The sequence below is a fragment of the Candoia aspera genome, chromosome 2, assembly GCF_035149785.1.
Source record: "Candoia aspera isolate rCanAsp1 chromosome 2, rCanAsp1.hap2, whole genome shotgun sequence".
NCBI lineage: Eukaryota > Metazoa > Chordata > Lepidosauria > Squamata > Boidae > Candoia > Candoia aspera.
In genome coordinates this window covers 223,280,886-223,298,779 of record NC_086154.1, presented here as the reverse complement: position 1 = coordinate 223,298,779, position 17,894 = coordinate 223,280,886, and the positions used below count along the sequence as shown (strand labels likewise).

Below are 17,894 nucleotides of genomic sequence, written 5' to 3'. Positions count from 1 at the left end.
TTTTTTTCTCTCTTTTTCATGTGTTACCTTTCTTTAGGTTAAGACATTCTTTGAATCAAAGTCAGAGGAAACTGCTCAGTTGCGATATGTACAAGAAGCTATGGAGACAATTCAACTGAATATCCAGTGGATGGAAAAAAACTTGGCACTCCTGGAAAAATTGCTATAGTAATCACAATTCTCTTACAGCTTATATTAGTCACTAGGAATGCTGCAACCCTTGGTCTTTTGCTTTTGCAAAAAAAAAAAAAAAAAGTTAAACATGAGCAATGCAATTTTTGTTTTTTGCACTGTGAGAGAGGGTTCTAGTTAGCTCAGGGTTCATCTCTTCTGAATTGGCTCTCTTTGGAGTATTTATGGACTGGACATAGATGCTAATTAGGGAAAAGCTCATTGATTGACCAGACATTTACACCAAACAAGGATACTGTAATAACTTTTAAAATTGAGGTACAGCTCCCTTCCATTGTAGGAAAACGGAATTCCATTTCTACATATAGAGTACATTTTTACTTCATGAAAAGACAAGAGAGCAAGACAAACACTCCTGAGACCTGCTATTTCTCTGCAAAATTCAGTTTGGTCTTTCTCACTGTGCATGGTTTCTTGAATTGTAAATATTGTCCCTGCTATAAAGCATTTTTTTTCCATCACCATTATAAGCAGGGGCTAAAACACAATTAATGAAGGTGAACAGGTGAAGTCAAAAGTTAGGGTTGGGGGAGTTCTGGGTTTTGATTTATCTAAGTATTTTCTAGAAATTATGCAAATAGCAGAATTTTTGTTCTTTCGTTGCCTACAACATGGCTAGATGTTACTAGTACTATGTACTGAATAAGTTGAATTACCTTTTGTAAACACAAAGTAAAATGTTAAGAGAGCTGTGCTGAACCACCCCATAGAAGTTTTCAAACAGGTTCTAAATTATAGCTTGGAAAATGTTTATATCGTGAAATGGTTGTGTCCAGTAATTCCCTTTCCCCAAGTATCCAACAAATCTAAAGTTTACATTTATGAATATGTATTTTTCCTCAAGTAGTTTACACATTTATGTGTGTAAATACTTAGAAGTGAATCTATCAGTCTTGCCCACAAAGCTGCCAAAAAGCACAAGTAGCTGGTAACATTACTGTACTATTGGCAAGGAAAAGAAGTTGTTCCAACCTTCTGCGATAAGAGATCTTCTTGAAGACCCCATTAAGTTTTCAGATTCCAGTTTTGTTTCTCACTTTGATGTAGCTGCTTAGAAGAATGTAGTACACTGTTTCATCAATTTCAGAATTATCAGCTTGGGAATTTCCTGGTTTCAATTCCTTTTCAATGATGTTTCGCACTGTTCTGTAAATAGATATTTCTGAAAATAGACCATGCCTATGCTTTGACCAAAGTCGATATTTGTCAGATCATGAGACATACTATTTGTGTCACCCATCCTTGTTCTAAAACCAAAAATAAAGCATGCCAGATTGAATATTACAACTATCCCACACTTGTGAAACTCTTCTACTCTGTGCTGATTTTTTATAGTAAAGTAAATAACTGGCATTTGAGACATTATTGTCAATAGTTTTATGTGTTATTTAGTAGAGTTCTAAAACTCTCCAATAAAATACTGCATTATAGAAGAATTGAGAAGAATAAAAATGGATGAAAAAGTTAAATGTTTTGATTTAGGCCAGCTTCCCCAACTTGATGGTTTTTAGATGTTTTAGAGCTACAAATTCCAAAATTCTTAGCCACTATGTTGAGACTTACAGATCTGCGACTTGTAGTTCCAACACATTTGAAAGGGCACCAGATGGGTAATGCTTTCAATCATTTGAACTGCTATACAGGACTGTTAGTTTCTGAGTTTGTTCCTATCAAAGAGGATAGTTTAATAAGTTCCTTTTTCAAGCAAACATCAACTTGGAAGCATATGGCTCTGATTTGATGTCAGCTTTTGAGACATGCCTTTTTTCTCACTGTTTCTGAAAAAGCCCACTTTTTATTGCAATGTTGTTCATAGTATAGATTCTACTATAGAAACAATCAGAAGTTTGGTTCAATATTTTACTACTGATTTTACTTCATTTATTTCTCATGGAGGATTACATACTCTGGAATGTTTTAGATCCCGTAATTTCTGTGCCACAAAGTTCAGTGCTACATAAACCAGTTATTTGTTTTGTTACTTCATATGTTCTCCAGAAACTGGAATATAACAGTGGGATAAAATTGATACATACTTTGTGCTTCAAATAATTCAAAGTGGAGGACTCTGCTAAAGAATAAAGAAATTCAGTGTTTGAAGCAATTTTGGGTCAGTATGAAAGAGGCAGTTTTCTAGATCAAGAGAAGCATTCTAAACCAATTCTGCTTAATTATGAATTTAACATCATAAAAACATAAACTAGATAAATTGTTTTCAGATATATTTCAATGATATTGAAAACAGGAAAAGGAGAAACATAAACCAAGCAACCTAGTTTTAATACTTTTGACTCTTTAATACACTGAAAACAAAGTTATTGCTACTAAATAGCTCAGCTTCTAAATGCATTGAAAATTACTCGCCTTGATATTAGCCCCCCTGCCAAATTGGCTCACTTTACAATGTGAAGAGCATCTATCCTGGTTGGTAGAGAATGTGAGGCTTGCTATGTTCCTCTCATATATCTGTTTTGTTCCCTACTCTTATATTTCTGTGCATTGCTCTTCCTTCCTTTGAAGCATTCTGTAGAATTGTAGCTGCTTTTTTGTTGGATCATTTGACACTTAGAATCATATGTAGAGTTGTGCTTGCTACTGGAAATGTAAACTGGACTTGAAAATGTAGTACACCTGTGTTCTAGAATTAGAATATTTTGTTTTAAATGAAGGCACTGATGCTTTGAGAATACTTTAAATTATTTATCTTTTAAAAATGATTGTCGTTTGCTTTTGATTTACATTTGATTAATTATGCTTAAATGGAGAAACATTTAAAATCAATCATGTATGGTTCTGAGATCCAGTCTTTATCAAAGCAGTCAGTACACTTACTTGCTTCCAACAAAGTTTGATTTCCAACAATCTATAATCTGGAAGAGTTGGACTTTCCATAGGCCATAGGTTTTATACCTTAAATGTAATTGTCTTGAGTCCATTCAGAAGAAGAATTTTCTGTAATAATGAAAATATGAAATGCTTTCATCCAGTTCAATAATTGGGGGTGACTTTAATGGAGTAGAGAATTTTCTACATCAAGGACTAATTAAACTAATTTGAATGTCCTCCTTAATTTTGTTTATGGTTTCTTAGCTTAGAAATGCTTGATTCTCAAATCTTGATCAAAGCATTTGTGCTGCTTTGGAATCTTAACTCTGCAATATCGTCTACATGTATCCTGTTGGAAGTGGTAGTGTTTTTTGTTTTGAAGTCCCCCACCCTAAAATCAGTCACATTACTGTAGAAATACAATGTAGAGCGGTACAAACTATGTACCTCCCCCATTAGGTTTCAAAGCTTTCTGTAACAGATGGGATTGGAATACAAAAAAGAAATGAATGAGCTCAATCTTGGTTATGTTTTCAATCTGTTTGAAATAATAGCTCATGTGCCTTAAAGTATATTATAAGTATTGTAAAATACATATAATGGAAGTCTATTTTTGTTAAAAGCCCTTCATAGTTATGAGTCTCCATACTTGCAAAGGTTATTGAGAGATAGAATATTATGCTTACTCAGTGAAGGAAAACCTTTTTGTTCAAGTTATAAACATGTTAGTTTGAACATCTTAAAACCAAAAACTGATTTTGGTCTCTGTAGCCATGATGCAAAGTTCCACAGAGCTCTAAATAGCCAAGAGCATTGTATGTGCAATGGCTAGTTTGTTCTCTTTAGTGTTAAGTATGTATACTTGATATGTACATGGAGCATTCAGTAACATTTAAAAGTGTGTTTCTCTGTATGTTTGCTTAAAAGCCTTTTATTAATGAGCTAATAAGCCTTAGTCCCAATAGCCTGGCTTTGTGGATGAAACGTATAGCTGTACACATTTGAAACACAACTCTTAAGTCTACAAACTTTGAAGAAATACTCAGTTATTTGCATCTTACGTATGTTTATATATTTATGCATACCGATATGTGCCACTGTGTATTATCACAGATAACTTTTCTGCCTATTTTATTTAACATGGAAAGATGCCAGGCTGTCTAGTGTACTATCATGATCAGCCCAAAGGTTTTAGCTGTTTTCAGTATGTTTGTGGAGAAAATTACTAGATATGTGACTTTAGAGTGGCCATAGTAGTTACATTTAATTTTTAATGTAAAGGAAAATACACATAGTTTTTGTCCTGCCTCCACCCATTAGATTTTGGTGTGGCCCCAGGCATGCTACCAAAAGGCCAAATGTAACTCTTGGTCCAAAAAATAGCCCAGATCTATAGCTTTACCCACGGATGCACCTCTTTCACAGATGTAGCATGGGGAAGGCGAGTACAGGAAGGAGTAGGACCAGTACATGTTTGCTATTCTCTCTACTTACTGGCTGAATGGGGGAGTTCAGTATAAAGGATACCTACCCCAATATTTAGCGTCAGTTTTTGTTCTCTTTGGAACAGTTGCCAGACATAAAACTAAAATTTCTGTTCAGCCTGGAATCCAAAGTTATCAAGCATAAGCATTATAGTTTGTTTCCTTCTGGCAAAGCATTGTGAGTAACAAAGCCAGATTTCTCTCTGTGGCCACTTACTTGGTAATCTCTGTGGAATTTTGAAAAAGTGCTATGCGTAGTAATCTAGCATTTAACTTGTGGGTTTGGAATGGTTGAGAGTATTCCAAATAATGTTTGATGAAAAGATACTACATTATGGTTATTATTTAGGTGTGTATGAAAGGGCATTAAAAGTGCAGGTTTCAGCTATAATTGTGCGTGTGTGCGTGTAGCCGTATTGTGGCTGTAATTCTGTCAAGATGCACAAAGCACAGTGAGCCATTTAAAATTGCCCATTTCTAGAGTAATGATTCTTTTACTTCAAATAATGAAACTCTTCATTTTTAAATGCTTTCAAAGCTACTACATTTTAACTGTAATGTTAGTATCTTTATATAGCTGTGGGAGATAGAATTCATGTAATGGATCTTGCTGCTTTTAAAAACTGCCTGCTCTATTACAGGTGAAATTGGACATGCACTGTGAGGCTAATACTTGAAAGAATGTGGCCTTATTTTTTCTTTATAGCATCATGCTACAGGATGCTAACCCTTATATTTATATGACTGTCTATCTTCCACCTGTTCTGTGTTAGAACATTCCTCCCTCTGATGATAGATTTGCTTTTTAACATCCTTCTGGAAGATGTTATCTTTCACTGCACTCTGAACTTTTAAATATTGCCTCATTTAAGGATACACTTTTGTACATATTTCACAAATGGATGCCCCCATGCCAATGCTTAGATACATGTTTCTTAATTTCTACTTCAAATGCTAGTTGCTAGTCCTCCAAACATGCATATTCTTTTTTTTAAAAGTGCTTGCTGATGTTTTTTCCATTATATGTTTATAATATTTTATCCCATTAATATTTCAAGTTTTAGCCAATTAAAAATGTTGCTTTGCCATATTCTCAGGTCTTGATATTTAAGAACTTAAGCCTCCTAGAATGTTATGTTTAGTAATGTTACTAAAACCTGCAATTTGCAGCAGAAATGCAGCTCTTTACCCATGACATCGCTGCTTTGATCAAAGCAGTGGTCGGACATCTTTTTTAGGTTAGTCATGGCACATGTAGCAAATTACTGTAGAATCTAAGAGTAACCTTTATAAAATGTGCAACAGTATGATGAAGTTGGAATGAATGATTGAAAGCCACTGAAGACTTTGAATTTACAGAATCTTAGGGTGGATTTAAGAGTAAATTTGCACCAGATCTGTGGAGAGATTGCAGTTCTGTTGATAACAAGCTGGCTTAACTAATGATAACATCAAAGACGTTCTGGAATATCAAGTGTTATTGGACATTGAAAGGGATTACACTTCTCTGTTGATATCTCTACAGAAAGCATAATGTTCATTCTTATCAAGAGAGTAACTCCAAGTTGTAGAATATTTGCTTTCAGGAGGAGTATTTTAGAAAATGAGATGTGTGTTTGTGTCTGTATATAGATGTACACATTATATGCAAATCTGTGGGTTTCCTTAATTTGTAAAGGACAAATGAAAGCCTATTTTCTTATACTTTGAATAAAATGTTGTGTGTATAACCAGCCTTGACTGAATGGCATATATATTGCAAACACAGTTGCATCTTTTTTGTGAAACAAAAATAAAACTCTTTAAATATAATCTTAAATGACTATCTTGTATTTTTACTTTAGTAAAAGTAGTTGAAACACATTGCTTGAGCCTTCAATTTTATTTTTATTTTTTAATTAGTCTCTTCAGAAAAAGAGACTTTCTAAACTACAGATTTAATGGATTCACTGGTTTATGGAACAACACTTTTAAAATTATTGCCTTTCATAGACATTACTATGATACATACATACATACATACATACATACATACATACATACATACATACAGAGGAATGGCAAAACAGTACACTTTGGACATTCACGTAGCACTGTTGGCAACTCCTAATTCAAATGTGTTTTTTTTTCCCAGGGCTATACAACTGCAGAGTTGTATGAAAAGATACAGTGATTTAAGAAGTTGCTGCCAAGTGTTACATGAGTCCCGCACGTTTGGAAGCATTTTTTCCCTTTGAGTTCTTCACTGCTTCACTGCTGGGGGGGGGGGGGGGGAGAAGGGGTTGCAAAATTATTGTGGCTCAAATTGGTGGCTTGCCATCTGTTCCTCTCCACCAGCCTGAAGGAGCCTTTTTCTGAGTGTTCTAAGTAACTCTTAAACTACCTGCAGTTGGCTTTTTGCTTTTGTACTGAGAATGCATATAATGGCTTTCCCCTACTTGGGACTTTCTGGATGAGCAGGAACTGCAACTCCTAGAATTTCAGGCAGCATGGCCAAAGATGGGAAGTCTAGCAGTTCTTACACATAACAGCATAAGGAAGGATGCTTAAACTGAAGTGTAGTATCACTGCAGAAGTGTTCAGCTGCTACAGTGGGGTGGTCCACTTTTTCTCTGCCCACATAAGATAAATTCCCTACATGCATGTTTACCTAAAGATTCACAGATAGTGCTCTCATCACTTCGGAGAAAGAAACATAAGTAACAATGTCTTAATTAAGATATTTCTGTCAATCAGTCAACTGCCTGAGTTACAATCAAGTCACTGATACAATGTGCCAACAAACCAGGTGTTGTACTATTCACATCCCCTATACTCTAAACTTGTTGGCAAAGGACCCCAGACACATTGAATCTATGGGTAGATCTGAAGACCTGGGAAGGTGTTCCACAGCAGACAGCTGGCTCCAGGGTTCCTGACAAGCTAAGGGATGTAGTTTGGTATATTTTCTCTTTTCTTCAGTAATTCTATTAATCTATATGCAGTAATATCTCTGATACCTGGTGTGAGCCTGTTGTCTTCAAATCCTGAAACCTATTGGCCACTACTGCCCACTAGTGTCAAAATGCTTAGGGAGCAGACGGAAAGGGTAAAAAGAAGCAAGCACTTGTTTATTCAGGCAAGGAGATGCGGTAGCTGAAAAATGTGCTTTTGAGCTCTTCAGTCCTGTTTCTTTCATAAAATTCCCTTCTTACCCTGTGGGTGGTGCATGTTTTCCTCAGCCTTGGGACGTCTACCAGAGGCCTGGGAGTTTGAGGGTTCTGCACGGTATCTCAGCTGTTCCCAGTACTGCACTCTTCTGGACAGAGAGCTCTGATGTTGCTCCTGGGATCTGTTGGAGCCACTCTCCCAGCTAAGGAGTCACAGCCCCGAATGCCCCTACCACACCTGGGACCACTTTGGCCTTTACTTTCCACATCCTCTCTAGTTTCTCCTTCAGGCCCAGGTACTTCTCCAGCTTCTCATACTCCTTCTTCCTGATGTTGCTGTCACTTCGCACTGCTACATCTATCACCACCTCTGTCTTCTGGTCGACAGACAGACAGACAGACAGACACAACCATGTAGTTAACTTTTTTCAGCAGTCCAAGGACGTATCTGCCCCCAAGCCAAATGGCTTGGAAAACAAAGGTGTTTTGTTTGTTTGCAAAGAATGTTCACTCCCACAAAAGTTTCTTGTGCAAAGTGAGGCTGACATAATTATTGCTGCTTTGAGATATATAGTGTATAAATTGATTAATAAAATTTGAGGTCAAAAGGCAGAAAATCCCACCAGTGTCTCTTCCTGGCAGTCAAACCTAGTAATAAGTAAAGACCAATTTGCTGCCTTTTCAGGACATCCAAAATAATTTAGCTCATTCTACCTAAGAAGAGCTGACCTCATCTAGGAGAACTGTATGACTGGATTTTCTTTGGCCAGATCCAGATATAGCAACACGGCAAATAATTCTAAGCGAATGGTAATATTTGTGGGGAGGGAGGAGCATGCAGTTCCCAAATCCTTTTTTGCCAACTCCAAAGACCCTCCTTACCTTAGCAAAAACAGATCAAGAGTTTCTCAACATAATTCTAAAGCCATTAGTGGACAGTTTCAAAAAGACTCCACTCAACAAGTCCAGAAAAAGAAAATCCTAGCTTTCCCCTGTTAGCATCACTTCCATCTCCAGTGAGCCCTTTGCACTCCCAAAAGGTTGCCTCTCTGGCCTACATTTTTAGTAGATTAAAGTTCATGATCTTTGAAATCAAAACACAAGTGCTGTGTTTATACATGACATACTTATCCAACAGTCAACTGAATTATGGTACGTTCGATTTTGCGGGGTTGCTACCATCAACTAATTTCACAGGCTCTATTTGCACATTACAGTCTAAAAAGTGGTGGCCTGGATTATGCCTAGTACCTTCAGCAGACCCAGTTGCAGCTTTGCAGAGGTAAGTGAAAAGATTTATTCCTTTTTTGTATATTCTGCCACTTTGGAGATGTGGGTGGTGGATTTGTTTTCTCTACACTTTCCCTTGCTGTTTTGTAATCATGACAAAATGAAGACAAAAAGGATTTGACATCCTGTGTGGCCTTCATGTGAACCACACAGGAAGAAAGACCACATTTTATAGCCTGTTCTCCTACCAAGATCTGATAACTGTGTTTAATTATCGGTATAGCATTCAAACCAGCATCACTGAGCCTAAAAGTAAAAATAAATAAATGTTCGCTTTTTTTTTTTTGCCTTTCAAGTGCTCCCACCTGGAGATGATAGTTAGCCAACCTACCATTTCCTTTATTACCCTTCCCAAAGCAGGTCATTTTCTGCATCAGGAAGAGATGATGTGTTTAAAACTGGACGGCTGATCGGAAAACTTTAAAACGTGAAATGCTAACACTGCAGTTATGCTAGTAAATCAGAAATAAACAGATCTGCTTTCTGCAGGGAGAGCCCCTTCAACTATCTTAAATCTCCAACCTTAATATTCTTTTTCTTGTGTGTTTGTGGTTTTCAAATACAACTCAAATAATGGATTAGGGTATACTGCAGTGAAGCTACTTGGCTTTCTGAAACGTGCACTGTGAGTTTTCCAAAGTTATTCAGTTTTGTACAAGGATATACATTCCTTAATAGAACATAAAGCAAAAGGAAACTATGCTAGGGAAGTTCGGGGGAAGAAAAACCTTCAGTGTTATTGAATGTGACCAGGAGCTCAGCTACAAATTGTTAACATCTGCATTTCAGCACTCCTAAGCTTAAAAACAAAATTATTCAGTAGCAGCATAAAAGTTTAACATTTTTCTTCTCCCAAAGCTCTCTGTATGCTCTCCCAGCATTAGGTCTGTAACCAAGACGTGTTTGAAGAGTTTGACGGCAATTTTTTGTTCTGAATCTGAAGTTTTCTTCTTTCGCTCAAGTGTATGCACCGCCAGCTAAGATCCAAGAGAAATCGTTAAGCGACTATTTATATGCTATAGTCACCTCTTGAAGCCTTCATACATTCCTTGACATGGCAGTAGCTGTGACTATCTGGTAAGATCCAGTGACTCAGAAAAGAAATCTCACCGTGGGTCTCATTTCTGAATTTGTAATAAGTTCCTGCTTGAGATCTGGAACTCTGTTACATAAGTATCTTGCTTTTCTTTCAGCATATTCAGGGCAGCATACGTGAGAATCTCCCATTTGTGATCCACTAACTATATGGCCTTACCAATTTTTATTCTTCCAGCATCTCTTAGTTCAGTTTAATCCTTGAGTATAAAGAACAGAGTAGTGGTTCAGTTCCACTTTCTGATTTACAGCAAACACTAGCAAAACACAGAGAATGGCATGAACAGTTGTTCTCAGGCCAGTTCCTTGTCCAGACAGCAGTATGGCCATCTGTAAACCAGCCTTTTACAGTGCTTCTGTTCAATAAGTTGCATGTTCTTGCATACCGTGACTAGATACACGTCTTATACTAAACTTAATGTGCAGTGAGTTTTGCTTAGTGCATTGTGTGAACCCAAACATTGTGGTTGTAGTTTGTTATGGTTTGGTGGGAGAAGATAACCCAGCCATTCTGATTTATAAACCGTGTTTTTTTTTTTTTTTAGCATTTTATGCGAATCCCACTAACTGTAATTTATTCAATAAACCATTCAGTAATAGCTTGGAACAATGTGTTAATCAGACCTGTACTTGTTTCTAAAGCCTTCCATTTGATGCTACAGATAAAGTTGGTTTAAACTAGGCACAAGGAAGTTGAAGCTTCCCCAATGTTGTTGAGTATCAACTGCTAGCCAGCATTCCCAAAGGTGAAAGATGGGGGGACTGTAACTCAGTGACATCTGGAAGAACACCCAGACCTTTTTGAAAGAGCAAGGGTCTATTAGTCAAAATATACCTACAGGATGCAAAAAACTACCAAATATTTAAATTATTATATTAATCCCACCTTTCTTCCAAACAGGTTTATATAACGCAGATAGTCTTTCTCCCTCTATTTTAACCTCCACTGGCAATCAGGTTGGAAAATACTATCTAGTTTAATAAGCTTTATGGCCTAATGCATATATGAGCCCAGATCCTGCTCCAACACTAACTCCTACCAGGCTGTTCTTTATTGTCTTATGCAACTTATTTTGCATACAGCCAGAACAAATATAATCTCTCATTAAAACCATCTAGGCAAATGTTCCCCAGTTCTGAACAATTATTATAGTTTTGCCCAGTACAAATTCAGAAAGGTTGAATTGACTATGCCTTTCAAATGCTACATAAAATACAATAATAATTAACCTAAATATTGTTCACTTTTATACATGCTTCAGGAAGCTGAAGTTTGAGGTCCTGTTACATTATAAATCTTCTGCTTAATCCCTATTAAAAGGAACAGTTTTTTTCACTGCTTCTTTCTTTCCTAGTGCTATAATTCATTCGACTCTGAAATATAAAACCACAATGCCTCATCTAGCAGTACACTTTTGTATGCATTTATGTATCCGGATGTATATGTTAACTCCTGGACCTTCAGTATCACATTACATGGAACTATTTTACTCCTCCACATGGTACACATTTCTGTTTCAACATCTGACTGTATTGTGTATGTTTAAAATAACAAACCATGGGGCAATTTTTAAAAAATGAAATAGCAGTTTTTAAATTGTATTTAAATGCTGGTAGATTTAGAACAGATTATTTTGTTTGTGCTCTTGGGTAACAGTAAAATGGTTGCTATCCAGGTTACTTTTCAGATGAATGATTGTCCCTCACAATGCTAATTAAGTGTCTGGCTACCACAGGAATAGAACTGCCATGTGTCTTCGTAGCAAGTTTCTAAAATACATAGCTAGCTAGCTAGATACTCTAGATATTTACAGCTAACTTATGTTAGTTAAAAATGCTTCTACATAGTCACAGAAGCTCATGTTCATCCTGAAGTTCAAAAATATATTCTTTAAGATATTTAATATTATTATTAGATTTTTATCCTGCCTTTTAATGTATATTTTGGTCAATTCAAGACAGTGTGCGTGCCTAATACTCCTGCCTAATATTTTCCCCACAACAACAACCCTGTAAGGTGGGCTGGGCTGAGAGAGTGACTGGCCCAAAGTCACCCAGCTGGCTTTCATGCCTAAAGCAGGACTAGAACTCAGTCTCCTGGTTTCTAGCCCAGCACCTTAACAACTACACTAAACTGACTCTCTAAAATATATGATAGTATTCCCAACCAATGCATATAGCTGTCTAAGATGGGATTCTAGCAAGCTCATTAAGTCCAGTATGTAAAATATGGGTGAATAACCTTTCTTTGACCAAGAATTGTACTGTATTTGATCAAGAATTGCACAAAGTATTTTTCAGCCACTATGGGCCATGAGTGGGTGTTGTAGTGACATTACCCGTAGTAGAATCCCCAGTATTTTCAGCTTTCATTTTCTATGGGTTCCTAAGATATTAAAGTTTCTCTCAAAGTAGGGCACATTTGCATTCTGAGTCATAATTGCTACCCTTCACTTCAGCAAAGTTTCAAACATTTAGAACAACAGCAACAAAGGGATAGCTGGTGGCTCTGCGGCCTGATGCACATCATCCTAAGGTGAAGCTAAATTATTAATAACGGATAGCCTTGTTTGCACCAGTTTCTATTTCTCTGCAACAGTATTACAGATTACAAGTTTTCTGTATTTGTTTTTCTTTCTCAACAGCAAAATATGGCTATTTCACTATTTATTTAAAAAAGCCAAAAGGCCAAGAAAATCACAGGAACAGAAACATGCTCCAAGAAAAGGAAAAGAATTTAAGGACCTAAAAACTGCCTGTGATGGATAAAGCTATAATTATTATTTTTAGCCTCTCCATATAATAAAGAAATAGAGTATGCCACAATTGTGTATGCAAAATATAACAGGAAAAGATGGAAGACATGGATGGTTAAATCTGTTGATGACAAGATATGAAATTCTTGATTAAGAATGAACAAAGAATGTTTGTTTCAGCAACAAGGGTGTGATGGAATGTTAGGTTGACCTTGGAAAGTGGGTGGTGGTGGGGAGGAAGAGATGCTGCCTTACAATAAAGTAGAATTAGCTTATCTTGTCATGTTTCCTGTCTGGTTTGCCTTGGAGGGCTGACAAAAGGCTGTTTAAGCATTTTTTAAAAACTTTATTAGGTTTATATCCCACCTTTCAACCAGGAGCTCAAGGCAGTACTGCTAAAGTAGTACTCCTTCTGTTTTTCTCCAGAATCACAATAGTGTAACAGGTTAGCCCATTGAGCTTTCATGTTTGAGTGTCCTAACAGTCAGGAACCATGCTGAGACGAGGAATAAGTCTCTAGTGTTTTATTACTGCTACGTTAGACAGAAAATCCTAACAAACTGAAGAAGCGTGAGAAAACCGATACAGATTAACCCCAAAAGTCAAGGCGGGTCTGTTCTGTGTCTCTTTGAATGGCTGCTCAACTCCTCACTACTACGCATGCGTTTTCCCCCCTGGATAGGGCCCCCCCCCCGCTCACCATCAGTGCTCATGACATTGAGGGTGGACTAGAAGCTTGGTCTCCCTGTACCTACTCCAAAGGCTTAATAGCCGCAGGAGACTTGATTAGCATACTTTATCCCCAGTCCAAGGTATCTGCAGAAGAAAAGGGGCAGAGCTTTGATCACCCAATTGTGGCTACCATCTTGACTTTTTTCACCCCCTTCCTGTCCCCCCTTCCTAGCTTTAATATCAACTTCTGTTCTCTTCCAATGCAGCACTAACCAACTGTCCATACATTTCCTCAAAGAAATCTTTTTTCTTTTTTCTTTGTTATATTTAAATGAATCTGATTTGAATAACAGGTAATCTGCTGAAGCTGAATAACATAATATCTATGTTTATTATGTCCTTGCTCCACAACAAGGCAGAGAATACATGTGTTGGTTGGACTTTCTTTATGAATGAAGACAGAGAGAAGTATGCAACAGAGCAGGATGAAATACAAAGCTTTAGTAGGGTTCTAATGTCATTATCTGATCATAAGTGCCCTGTGCCTAATGCAAATACAATAAACCCGGGATGGGAGGTCTTTTACTCTGCGGAAGAGATCACTTCCTATTTCCACACAATAATGCTCTTTTTCTGGCCCTAAGCTTTTAACCTCTACCAATTTCCTTTCACATCTTCAGAGATTTTCTTCAATAGCCATTAGCTGATATAAATAATTTATCAACAAGGATATAGACTTTGGGTTGGAAGCTTTTGTAGTAGGCTAGATTTTTTCCCCTTGTTTTGCATTTCTATCATGGTTTTTACTTACAACTTTGTAAGCTCATTTCTTTTGGCTAACATCCACCATGTATTTTGTAAACTGAACATTGTTGAAAAGTATTCCTTACAAACTGTGCTGGAATGTGCACTCAGCGCTTCTTTCTCAGGACTATTCTGGGAAAATAGCCCTTGATTAGCAGTGCTTTGTTATGTTTTCATTAGATACAGATCACTGTCCCTTCTGACAGCAGCCTCCAATATCCCTCTTTCGCATTCTTTGTGCATGCACTGCAAAGTGTTCTCTTCTGATATTGCAAATATTTAGTTCTCAGTGGTGTGCTAAGTTAGCTAGAAGGAATTAATGAATGGAAAGTGAAGGGATAGGCAAAAGGCAAATTGACAAGTCAGTTGTAATGGGTCTGGATAGGTAATAGTGATTGTTTATGATTGGCAGCGTGGGTGGATGCAGCCTCAGTTTCACCCATCATAACTGACATATTATGAAACTGGCAGAGATGGCAAGCAGCCAACACTGAGAGTGTTGGGAAGCTGAGTATCCAGGGGGAATACTTTGAAGAGAGCTAATGGAATAGGTAAGAGTTTTTGTTTTTTTTAAGGCAACTAAATCACCAGCACTAAAGGAATGGATGCGTAAAGACATGTTGCTCTCCCCAAAAGACCTGTAAAAAAGACAGCACCGTTCTCTTTTCTTTGATTTAATGATCGGTTGTGATATACTTGCATAGATAATCAGATAATCCAAAAAATCAAATTAAAACACTATCATATTCATGTGTGAGAGCCAGTTTGGTGTAGTGGTTAAGGCACCAGGCTTGAAACCAGGAGACCATGAGTTCTAGTGTAATGAATGCCTTAGTCCAAATAAAACTCCAGACTCAGAATCTTGATTCAGGTAATCCGAGGTAATCTAGGGATGATTTGTGGAACTCACACTTAGAAAGCTTTGCATAAAGCTTAGCGTGCCGAAGCTTCGTGAGAACCTGTTTAAGAAGCCGCTCATGCTCCTCCAGTGACTCAGTATAAATGAGAACGTCATCCAAATATACCAACACACCCTTAAACAAATGTTCATGTAACACCTCATTAATCAGCTGCATGAAGACCCCCGGAGCACCTGCCAGACCAAAAGGCAGAACCTTATATTGGAAAGAACCCAATGGGCAATTAAAAGCCATTTTCCATTCATCCCCCTCCCTAATGCGAACGCGATAGTAGGCTTCGCAAAGATCCAACTTGGAAAATACTCTGCCTGTGGACAGATGTGCAAGCATGTCCTTGACAAGGGGCAGAGGGTATTTGTTGGAAAGGGAGGCGGAATTCAACCCCCGGTAGTCTGTACAAAGTCTCAGGGTGCCATCCTTCTTCTCCCTAAACAAGACGGGAGCTCCAACTGGCGAATTTGCCGATTCAATGAAGTCACAAGCCAAGTTCTTATCAATGAACTCTCTTAACGCAGAAAGTTCTTTCTTAGTCATGGGGTAAATCTTTGGCTTGGGCAAGGGAACGTCAGGCAGCAGTTCAATGGAACAGTCTGTCTTGTGATGGGGGGGGTAACTGGTCGGCCTCCTCCTCCCCAAAAACATCAGCAAAGTCAGAATATACGGTAGGGAGACCCTCCAAATGGGACGAGGAAGTCAGAGCGGGAATCACCTCTGCCCTCCCGGCAGTTGGAGGCATGGCACGACCCAGAAGAGGTGCTTGATAGAAGCCATCCTTGAAAGTAATGGAGCGGGACCGCCAGTTGATGTAGGGATTATGAGCGGCGAACCAGGGAACTCCCAAAACAACCAAAGGGTTTCCAACTGGGGTAACAATGAACTGAATGAGTTCATAGTGGGAGCCCATACGCAAAGCCACTTCTCCAGTAAAGTGGGTAGCCGCCCCCCCCCCTGCAGTGGAGCCATCCAGCTGCTGGAATACTAGCGGCTTGGGGAGGGGAAAGCACGGTAAATCCAATTCCTTGACCAAGTCAGGATGGATTAAACATCTGGAACAACCAGAGTCTAGCAACGCCCAGACCTCAATGGATCTGGATTGAAATCCCAAGTCGATTTTGACAGCCAGGATAGGGCAATCAGCACTCACCATATTAGAGACGCGCCCGGATTCCACCACCTGCCCTGCGGCGCCGTTTAAGACAGGTGGAATTCATTTCCCGCCGGCTGTTCGAACTCTTCCAACACGTCACCCGGAGTGTAGATGTCTTCCTCCTCTGCGGTCGCCAGCGCACCCATCAGTCGCCTCGGGGGGTTGGCGGGTTTTCTTGGTGGCTTTTGCGGTGTTTTGCTGGAGCGATCTGGAGCCTTGGTTTTAGGGCAGTCGATGGCGTGGTGACCAGGCTTTCCACAAGTGATACATTGCCCCTGGGCAAAATGGCGGCGCCGCTCCGCATCCCATCATGCAGTCGGTAGCAGCGCCGGAGCACGGGTAGCGGGGATGGGCCAGTCCTCCTTGGTGGCTAGCATGAAAGTGCACTGCGCATGTTCGGCTTTACCAGCCAGGCAAATCCAGTCATGCAAAGAGCTTGGATTATGTCCCAGTGCCCAGCGCAAGACTTCGCGATTGAGGCCATCCTTAAAATGATCAATCAGGGTGGCCTCTGACCATTCAGGCACCTTACCCGCCAAAACTTTAAACTTAAGGGCATAATCAGCGACAGTCTGCTGCCCTTGGACCAGTAGCTTCAAAGCGTCCTTAGCCCTTTCCTTGGCTAAGGGGTCCTCAAAATAGCGTTTAAGCGCAGCCAAAAAGGTATCGAAAGTGGCTAGCGCTGGCGCCCCAATCTCCGAGAGCTGCACATACCAGTCAGCAGCCCTGCCCTTCAGTTTTGTCGCCATGGCAGCTATTTTCTCTTCTTCCAAAGGGAAGAGGTGCCCATGGCGTCTCATGAAACTGGCGGCATTGGTGAGGAAGAAGGACAGGTTAGCCGGGTCGCCATCAAATTTTACCGGGAAGTCCCAGGGAGGACCCCCAGCTGGAGGCATCCCAATAGACGGCCGACTAGGCGCGACACCTATAGGAGTGGAACCCCGGGGACCCGATGGTGGAGTGCGACCGTCAGCCCTTTGTGACGGGGAAGGCGGGAGGCTGGGTTGTCTAGCTGCCGCGGGACCACGGACGATTTTCACGACATCCCCCAAGGCAGCAGACATGGAACGGAGAACGTGCTCCATGGACTCAATTTTGGACTCCAGGACTCTGATCCTGTCTGGGGTAGCGGAATCCTCGAGCGCCGCCCCCTCTGGCTGCAAACAGCAGAGGGAAAAAAAATGGGATGGAGAAGGAAAAACAACTGCAGGACTAGACCCTGTAATGATTCTTTTTCTGCCACTGGAAGGACGCCAGCTGCCTGGCAAGTATCCTTCTCTGGGCTATTAGGGTCAAGTTGCCATTCCTTTTTGGAGATACACAGTACTTCCCAAGAGATACTCTGAGATTCTATTTCATGTAGTCAAAGACCAAGCCTTGGCAGTGAAAAGAGATTTGGAAACAGGGTATGATTCGAATGTTTGTGTGTGTATTTCCTGGCCTTATATGCTCCTCCAGTCATAACTGACTCTGAATGACGTGTAAAATGGTGGAGTTCATCTCCAAATTCTCAGAGAAAAGTAGAGGTTAACTCCAGATCCTCAAAAAAAAGGATTGTA

At 39.3% G+C, this 17,894-nt stretch overlaps 1 protein-coding gene across 1 annotated transcript in view; it reads left to right on the top strand.

Annotated features, from left to right (window-relative positions):
* The window catches only part of LNPEP (leucyl and cystinyl aminopeptidase), a 50,594-nt gene extending 44,229 nt beyond the window's left edge, over window positions 1-6,365 (top strand). Inside the window, exon 18 of the mRNA XM_063295399.1 lies at window positions 38-6,365. Within this exon, the coding sequence (XP_063151469.1) occupies window positions 38-169 (132 nt within the window). The 3' untranslated portion in view covers window positions 170-6,365. The remainder of the gene's footprint in view (window positions 1-37) is intronic.
* Window positions 6,366-17,894: the final 11,529 nt, after the last annotated feature.